We start from the raw sequence: 9,340 nt of genomic DNA, 5'->3' as shown, positions 1-9,340 counted from the left end.
TTCTTTCTTTCTTTCTATTAACTCGTAATTCTAATTGCTCCAAAGATCAACAAAAAGCTTTTTTTTCTGTTGCTGCAGAAGTATCGAAGACCAATTAAAAGAATGTCTTCACACAAACGGACACACTCCTGTGTGACACCGAATTAAAGCGAGCTCAGCTGAATCCCAATAAGTAGTTTCAGGGCAGAAAGTGAGTGCATTTTAGGACACACACCTGGCTAACTGGTGTTTGATGACTGAATGAAGCCACCACAACTTTGCTGACGCAAGCAGAGCGGAGAGGCGGCGATAAGGCCGTGTTGTGACTCGTCCAACCCTCTGTCCTGTTGTTGTGTTTGAGTGCTGCAGGCGGCCGCATGCGCCTCATCATGGAAACACATGAATCTGAACTGTTTATTCTAGTAAACGCTCAGCTAGCGGGGCAGCTATCTCTGAAGTCAGCTTTTGTTGAACAGTTTGTGCTCAAAGGCAGAATCCTGCTTTTTTCTGGCATGTTTATTTTTGGAAAAATTGCGACATGAATGTGTTTTAAAGCAGGGCATCCTGCAGCCTAAAGAGCTTCCATGAATAGACAGACCGGGCCAATGACAATGGCACCTTTAAATTTGCTTAATTTCCCAAATAGTTTTTCTTTATTAAACACTAAAACACACTGAAACTATTTTTAATGATTATTTCTGATTATATTTGAGAGTTTCATGCAGGCTGAAAATGAAAATAGTCTCCTACACCTATCTGCCGCATTGGCTTCTGATAGAAAATAGACGGTGATACTCTAGGATTTGAAAAGCCTGACAGATCAGGTCACACTGTCACTTCACATCATGGACTCGCCCATCTCGACTCATGAAGGGGAAGTTGCTGTTGTTTTAGCATCCAGGAAACAGCAGAGAAAGTCTTGACCAGAAGCTACCATTAACATTTGCAACTTCACCACACAGCAGAACTCCTCTTGGCTTGTGTTATTTGTGGAGATAAAACACTAACATTGCAGAGCAAACAGTCAGTGGTGGAGTCTTGTTGCAGTTATCCAATCAGAGGCTAGATGTACATATATCAGGAAATAAGACTCCAAATCATCAGAAGTTACTTTCTCCTCCAGCTGAATTACACTTCCTCATTCAGGTGCATCCCAGTGTTTTTTTTTCTACCCGAGTATGACTTGCAAAGCATTCATGTCCACTAGAGGCTACTGGAAATCTATTGATTAAATGAATGTCCTACACCTTTAAAATGTTACAAAATTGACTTTCAATGTTTTTTCAGGTTTGATTATATAGAACTTATGATTTATTTGCATTTATATTACTTTTCAAATCTTAGATATTTGATGGTTTTGTTCAGAGGCGTGTCAAGAAAAGTTTCACGAGGGTGGCACACCAAATTAATCCTTGTCGTAATTCGAGGAAAGTTTAGCCTGTAGTGATGCAATAAATGCTCCTTCGTCCATTTTCAGAAAAAAACAGCGCACATCAAATTTGAAAAACACAAACATGTTAGAAAAAAGCCAGTGGGGTGGCCAGCAATTTTCTAGGGGTGGTCATGGCCACCTCTGGCCACCCCTTGGGGGCGCCACTGGTTTCGTTAAACTGCCTATTCCTCTCCCTGAATCTGTTTCTTCTATCAGCTCAGGCCAGACAATTTAAATGTAACCCTTCAGTCGTTCAGTGACTTGACTTTCGCAGGATTGTGCAACAACTTTACTTGGAATGTTGTTGAGTTGTTTTTGTGGTGTTTTTTCTCCAGGAAAGAATCGTTCCACTTCTCATCTGTCTGCAACTCAGGTCTCCTCAGCTGTGAACAGAAACTTACTGGCACCTTCACCTGGTTTCATGGTTTGCCATTTTTTCCTATTTTTATTTTTGAAAGCATGGTTTCGTACACTAAAGGAAAACAAACCATAGGTTAATTATTCCTGAGAATAAATGCCCGTGGGGACCATCTTTGGTCGGAATGAACCTTTTTACAGGTGGTTGTAGAAATGTAACAGTTGGATCTTAAGGACTCGGTTACTTACACAGCAAAAAGTGAACAAATTAATTATGTCAGTGTGCTTAAGAATCAGTGATAAGGCCACACGTGTAAATAGAACTCATACAGTCTGTTTAAGCAAAAAGTCTTCAATAATGAATAAATATTGTATAAAAAGTAGTATAAAAACACTGAAATCAGTCACATATTTTAACAAAAGCATTCTAATGAAGTTCTTTCTAGTCAGGAGAACTGCAGGACTTTCGGCAGTGATCTCCTGAGCTGCACCTTCTCTTCAGGTTTACTGTCAGGGATCATATCAGCGCTCCTCTCTGCACTCAGACGCATCACTGGTCTCGCCTCCTTACAGCTCTGCAGCCCTGCCTGAGTGATGTTCCTACAGAAATCCACTCTGGCCTCCTCCAGATGTCCTCCGTGCACCGCTACTCCCTCCAAACTGCAGTCTGTGATCCGGACGCAGTTCTCCAGGTGGAGGCTGCGCAGCTTCCTGCAGCTCCGCAGCACGGAGGTCACATCCAGGTCGGTGATGTGTGCGCAGCCCGAGAGGGTCAGTGAGAGGAGGTTGGGACACCTGTGGGACAGTTCACAGAGACCTGGTATTACTCACCACATCGTGTGATTCCTAGGGAGGAGATCCGTCTGTCTGGGGAGATCACATCTTATGTAAAAAATAATTAAAGGTGTGAGTGCTTATTTTCAGATTAATAGACCCAAGTAGCCCAGAGTGATGAAAGAGAATTGAAATGAGAAGCAGCAGCGTGTTCTGGAACAAGAATCATTATTACTTCACACTTCAAACCTAAAGAAGGACTTCTTATTTTATTGACTTTTTGCTTTTATCCCCCCTAAATACAACATTTAAGAAAAAGTGAATAAAAAGGGTGCATTTGATTGATTTCTGTGCAGCGTGGAGTTTCACTGTAGCCTTCTGGCGAGTAGGCAGACGCTCAGATGGCAACAGATCAGGGCTGTCATTCATGTCCGCTGATGCAGATTACATAAAGACTTACATAATCTTACTGCTTTCCTACATGTGAGACAAACATATTCCAGCCCTGCCAGGGCGCTGCCCCAGTAACCTCTGAGCATGCAACAGCACGGTCATATGCCCGGCAGCTGCTGCAATCGCTTTATTAGGAGATCTGATCAAAATCACAATTAAAAAAGATGTGAGAGATGGTGGAAAAAAGAGGCGTTTGAACATTTATTTGCTTTATTGTGACTTTGTGTTCCAGCAGGGAAGATAAAATGTGCTCTGAAGAGAACGCAAGTAGGTGGAACAGGAATTAGAAAGAAATGATCAACCTTTGTTACATAACTCCCCGTCTCTCTCTCTCTCTCTCTCTCTCTCTCTCTCTCTCTCTCTCTCTCTCTATCTATCTCTATCTCTCTCTCTCTCTCTCTCTCTCTCTCTCACACACACACACACACACACACACTCGCTCTCTATTGCTCTCTCTCTCTCTTTCTCACACACACACACACACACTCTCACTCTCTATTGCTCTCTCTCTCTGGCTCACACACACATACTGAATATAATGATGTATGTCATAACAGTTCAACTTGTCACGCACGTTTTCAGATGTATAATTTAAAACCTTTCATGTTTTCACGGCTTTATTTTTCTCCACGTTGGCCTGTCTGTGGACATTTCACCAGCAAAACTGACATTACTAAATAAGCTGGGAGGAACAAAAAGATATATTTTCACAGTAGTCATAACCTTCATGGCTCACGGTTTTAGTTTTCTTATAGATCTTATGAATTTTGAGGAAAGGTTCTGATCAGTTAACGTCTTACCTGTAGAAGGTAGATAGTTGAAAAACCTCAGTTAGGAGAAATAGAGTTTCAATTCAGATTATCAAAATGTAGACAAGACCAACGTGAATTTCTACCAGCTCCAAAAAACTGAATCACATAAGTTCATATGAAGACTTTTTAATAAGCAGGTGAGATAATGACTGTTTACGACTGAGGATGAAGTAAAGGTGGTGTTATGAACTGCAGTGCATTCTGGGAAAGTGGGGGCTTTAGCTGGCCAGACTAAAACCTGAAGACTAATTAACCCTTTGGAGTCAATCCATGCGCCGGCATGTGGTGGAGCGCCGGTCGCTTAACTCCTGTCATGCAAGCAGGAAACAACTTAGCATCATGGTTCCAGCTTTTTTCGACAAAGGGGGCTTAAACTAAATAACAGTTGTGATTTGACGTGTTCATCCAAGTAAAAGGAAGACATTTAAGGTTAACATTTCATGCCAAGCTGAGGCTGTGTTTGTGCATTCAATCTGTGGCATTCAGAGCTCTTTTTTGGCTCTCGCTGCTACACGCTGTAAGCTAGGAGGGTCAGGAAGAAAAACAAGACCGAACTTATCTTATAGGATGAGATACGAACCACTTCACCCAATCACAAAATCATGTGCAAATAGTTGCTAGGCGCAGGCAGGGAAGGATTTCTGCATCAGGGCGTGTGCCCATTGCTGCTGCCAGGTGGACAAAGTCAGGAAGGACACCCACTGGATTTGTAAAGCTCTGATGGTCCCGTGTGTTACTTTGAGGCTTGGCACATAGAAACTGTGGCTTCTGGTCATGACACTTTGTTTGAAAATATATGTATATCATTTAGTGGTTTGCTAAACTTTATCCTGTTTTCTGCTGGACGTTTTTGGAAGTGGCAGAAGTAGGCATGTGGAACTCCACGCCTGAGGCATATTTCATGCAAACAACTTGCATTTAACAGTTATTTGCTAAACTTGAGCGTTTTGGTTTTTACTCACACCCCGTAGTTTAATTCTGAGTACTGAAAATGGTTCATAACAAATGTTTGTGTTTTTCACTGCAATAAATATGTCGTTTTTTTGTGTACTTTTAGGTTCAATGTGCTAACACAGTCTGACAAAATGACTCTAAGTTCACAAAGGTGAGGTTGTGCTGAAAAGAATGATACCAAACACGGCATAAACAATAAACTATAGTGTCAAATATAAAGGTGAACACTAAAACTTGTCAAAACGGCAAATTATACCACCGACTCCAGAGGGTTAATACATTCCACATGTAGATGAAACTTTTATTTGAATCAGATGCTAATAAAAAACATGAGGCAGGCTTCTCATTATAATTAATGACCGCATTTGTTCATGTTTATGTATTTAGCAGACGCTTTTGTCCAAAGCGACTTACAAGTGATAAGACATTAAAGATTTGAAAGCTTGAAAATGTCCCCGTCATCTTTTAAAAATAAAACAATCCAATCACCCACCTGTTAGGTAACATTTTGCTATAACTGAACTCAAACGTAGAGCTGAAACTCACATTCAGACATCTGAACACTTGAGTTCCCCTTTCAGCTGTAAAAAAAGATCATTTTTATCTTTTACATTTTAAAATTTTTAAAAATGTTCTCATCTGATTATTTTAGAGTACTTAAAAATATTGTTAACACTTTACAATGAGGGTCCCTTTATTAATGTTAATTAGTGCATTGTTAAGCATTAATAGACTATTTAATAGAGTAATAACAACTGCTTAACTGTATTATATAATGCATTACTAAGCAGACTCCATTGTCCCAACCTTAAGGACACTTAGTAGTTAACAACAATGGTAACATGGGATCCTTTGTTTATTAATGTTTAATAACGCACTAAGTAACGTTAATAAAGGGACCCTTATTGTAAAGTGTAGACAAAATTTAAAACAACACAAGTGTGTGCACATATATTACAAGACAAGTCAGTTTTGAGTGTGTTAATTGCACCTTTGCCCTTTTCTCGTTGGATAAAATTAAATCTGATTTTTTATTTCTTGACATTTCCGTTGCCAAGAATCACAGCTCACTTTTGCTTCCTTGTTACATTTTGATGACTGTATGTTTTAATCGTGAAGCTACATAAATAAGTAACGACACAGAGTATATGTCACATATGACCCCCTCCAAAAACCTCATAGATGTTTAAATGTAAGGATTGTCAAAAGTGTTTTTTTAATTGGCTGTTAGTTTGAAACCTCACAAACATCTGCATCATTCCTTCCTTTGGTCACGTTTCAGACATGATGTAGTTTACACACAAACCTAAAGCTTACAGGTCACTCTGATCTCACTAACACACACCTGTCATCATCCCGCTAGTCCCTGAACATCTTGTCTTTTCAGGATGTCCTTTAAAGACATCAAATCTTTATAATGGAACTTTGTCCTTTTATTTCCACAACTAGCTAAAATCTAAAATATGTCCACAGCAGGAGAAACTATTACTCAATTAGAAACTGATTTAGCAAGAAAAAGCTTCAGTTCATGCAGATAAGGCCCTGACTGATGCCCCTCAGCAATATTTAATTATAAACCAACTATGTACCACAGACTGGTCACTTGGTTGTTTTTCTCTTCATGCATGTTCTTTTTAATCCTGGGTTCTGGATGAGGGAGGGATCTAGACGTTTCACAACAGCACCATAATGGAGTCCATTGACGTGCTATAGGTTTTACTGGTTTTTCCATGAAGGTAAAGGCAGACGTGCTTGGCGTCAGAGTAGAAGAGGCAGGCAGAGACAGACACACATGTTCATTCCTCAAACAGCTACAAAGAGCCGATTCTTAGGCTCCACCTTGCCTGCATAAATCTTCAGTGTGCAGCTGACTGGGAGCGTCTGTGGCCAAATCGCTCTTTATCACTCCCACAGCTTCTCTGTGGGCCCTCCCACCCCGTCACGTGCACCTTTCCTCTCTCTTGCAGACGCAGAGGGAGGGTTTATCAGCATGCAAGAGAATGAGCCCTAAAAGGCGTTGAAATGCAAGCCCTGGACAAAAGTAGGTGGTTCTGGTTTCGACTCATCTCTCAGCTCTCGTGTCTTGAATCTCAGATTTCACAACACAAGAAAAGCTCATTGTCCCACAAAGCTAGAACCCCCCCCCCCCCTCCCCTCCCTTTTTTGTTTAGTTTTGACCTGGCTGAGCTCCCTCACATCAGCACTTATTATGAAGAAATGTCCCAGAGTCTCTCATTAGGCCTCTCTGGATTGAGTCCTGCACGAATCCTGCAGCAGCAGAAGCCCAAAGAGCCCAGATTCAGGGACAGATCAAACCCAGAGTGTCACGTCACTCAGTGAATTTCACTTGATAGGAGTCCAGAGTTGTGTTAGTTAATAGAATTAGTCTCATGTCCCACAGATGTGTCATTTCTTTGGTCTCTCCCAGCAGCAGGATCCAGACCCACCATCTGTTTCTGATGATTTTGTTCCCCGCTACCGACAGCTAAACATGGCAGCTGGACTTAAAACATGTGCTTCCAAATGAAAACTTGTTTTTTTCCCCTCACTGATGAGGTCTCAAGTGACCCTGAAAGACGCCAAATCATTATCACCAACTAAAGGTATTTTTGAAACATCATTTAGAAATGTTTTAATGAAACAAACTCAAAAGGCAGACAGGTGCTGTTTATATTGCAGGAAGCTGTCCACGCTCTGCTTCATCAAGAGAAAACAAATTCTTTCCTGCTGTCCAAAACCAGAAACCACACACTGACACTCACATGTGGCAGACCTGAGCCAGGAAATTGCTGACCAGGCTCTCATGTTTGCTGCAGATGTCCTTCTGGAACGAGCTCTTCAACCAGTCCTCTATGTTGCACACCTGCAGGACCCTGCTGGAGTACCAGCAAATGGTCAGATAGCGCAGTGAGGGTCCCAGCACAAAGTTGTCCTTCCTGAGCTGGCACGGTGAGCTGAAGTGGAGTAGATTCCAAAGGCAGGGGTCCAGGAAGACCTCCCGCAGCTGACGACAGGTTAGGGACAAACTCCTGCGGCTGTCCTTGTCCAGGAAGGAGAAAAGGTGGAGGAGACACTCACGGTTGAGCTGAGTGAGATGCATGCTGAAGAGGCCTCGTCCCTGGGGCGCACAGACCCGCTGGAAGGCTGCAACAATGAACACCCAGCCTGTATTGTGTGGCCTAGATACATGATGCCCCCTCAGGCGTGCACACACACACACACACACACGCTGAAGGCCTGCACATATAAGGAGGTGGAGTGGAGGCTATTTTAGGAAGACAACTGTGATACGTTAAAAGATGGAAGTGTCTGACCCATCCGCTCCCCTGCCATCTGTCACGGCTTTCAACAGGCAGCAAGCGCTGGACTGAGCCAGATGTTTACACTGTCCTGGCCTACTTTACTCACTCACACACACACACACTAGTGAGGAACACCTCCAACGTGCATGTATTACTCCTAATTAAAAGGTTCAGTGAAAGTTTGAAAAGCACATGTTGTACGTTCAAAAATGATGCAAAAAAGGGTCAATATTTAGAAAAATCTGTTAATACACACATAAAAGTTTGATTCAACAACGAATTATGTTGAACTGGTTGATAAATCTCAAACATTTTGGATTTCAAAAATTACTTTCTGCTTTTTTCCATAATTAAATACTTATGAACTCCCGACCATACAATCACTCTTATTAGTCACTAATCCGTGAACATGTGAGGTCATCTGCCGTTTAATCAGTCATCCTCCAAGTTTAGGAACTCATGAGGTCATAACTGAAAAATTCGTTAACACAGCTAACTTTAATCCATGTGGCCACATATGAAACTTCGTATTCTCAAAGTGCCTCTGAGATCAGAACAAATGTCAGATTTTTATGCCTGTCTTTTTAATTAAAAATACAGTTTCTGCTACAGATGTTAAAAAAAGATTTTTTTTAGTTTTGATTTAGAAAAAAAATAAAAAATGTAGCCATCTTCACAAGCCGATTCAACGGGAGAATAAAAAACATGATTCTAGACTGTTACTTGTTAACTGAGGTAAATTGTCCATTGTGGGGATTTTTAGCTATTAAACTGTTTAAAGATGTCTACAGAATTAGAGCTGCTTTACATGGGTTTCATAAAAATCATCAATGAGCCGCTTTCAGAGCAGCAGATGGTGTCAGATTTCAGACAATCCAGACAAAATAACTTCCCGGCCCCGATCTGGAATGTTCGACATGTGATTCAATGTCACAAGCACACAGAAACATTACGTAGGACTTTGTCAGAAGCAACAGTAAACTATGACTCAGCGTGTTTGCCCAACAGGAGCAGAGGATGTGCTGATGGCAGAATATCATAAGCCTGCTGCACGTGTCACCACTTTACTACCCGAGAATGTCCTGTTCAGCTCATCAACCTTATAAAGGGGGAATAAAACTAAAAATCCAGATAGGAAGTGCCAGTGATTACAATTTGACTCAGAGTGTTGCGGTGTTCCCAAGCAGACCTCCAATCCAACGAAAACAAAACAACGAGTGAGATTCTGGTTTCTACGAGAAGGAAAAAAAGGCCACTTGTGTCACTAACGGGGCGCA

General features: G+C 41.4%; 1 protein-coding gene across 1 annotated transcript; it reads right to left on the bottom strand.

The window, feature by feature from the left end:
• Positions 1 to 2,104: 2,104 nt before the first annotated feature.
• Positions 2,105 to 8,067, bottom strand: fbxl22 (F-box and leucine-rich repeat protein 22). The gene is made up of 2 exons (XM_015964429.3): positions 7,524 to 8,067; positions 2,105 to 2,563 (listed from the first exon to the last, which is right to left on the bottom strand). Exons 1-2 carry the CDS (start codon positions 7,859 to 7,861, stop codon positions 2,215 to 2,217), a joined length of 687 nt encoding a protein of 228 aa, XP_015819915.1. The 5' UTR covers positions 7,862 to 8,067; the 3' UTR covers positions 2,105 to 2,214.
• Between the last annotated feature and the right edge of the window lie 1,273 nt (positions 8,068 to 9,340).

This window comes from Nothobranchius furzeri, chromosome 4, assembly GCF_043380555.1.
Source record: "Nothobranchius furzeri strain GRZ-AD chromosome 4, NfurGRZ-RIMD1, whole genome shotgun sequence".
Lineage (NCBI taxonomy): Eukaryota > Metazoa > Chordata > Actinopteri > Cyprinodontiformes > Nothobranchiidae > Nothobranchius > Nothobranchius furzeri.
The sequence above is the reverse complement of the archived record's forward strand: the minus strand, read 5'-3'. Positions and strand labels throughout refer to the sequence as shown.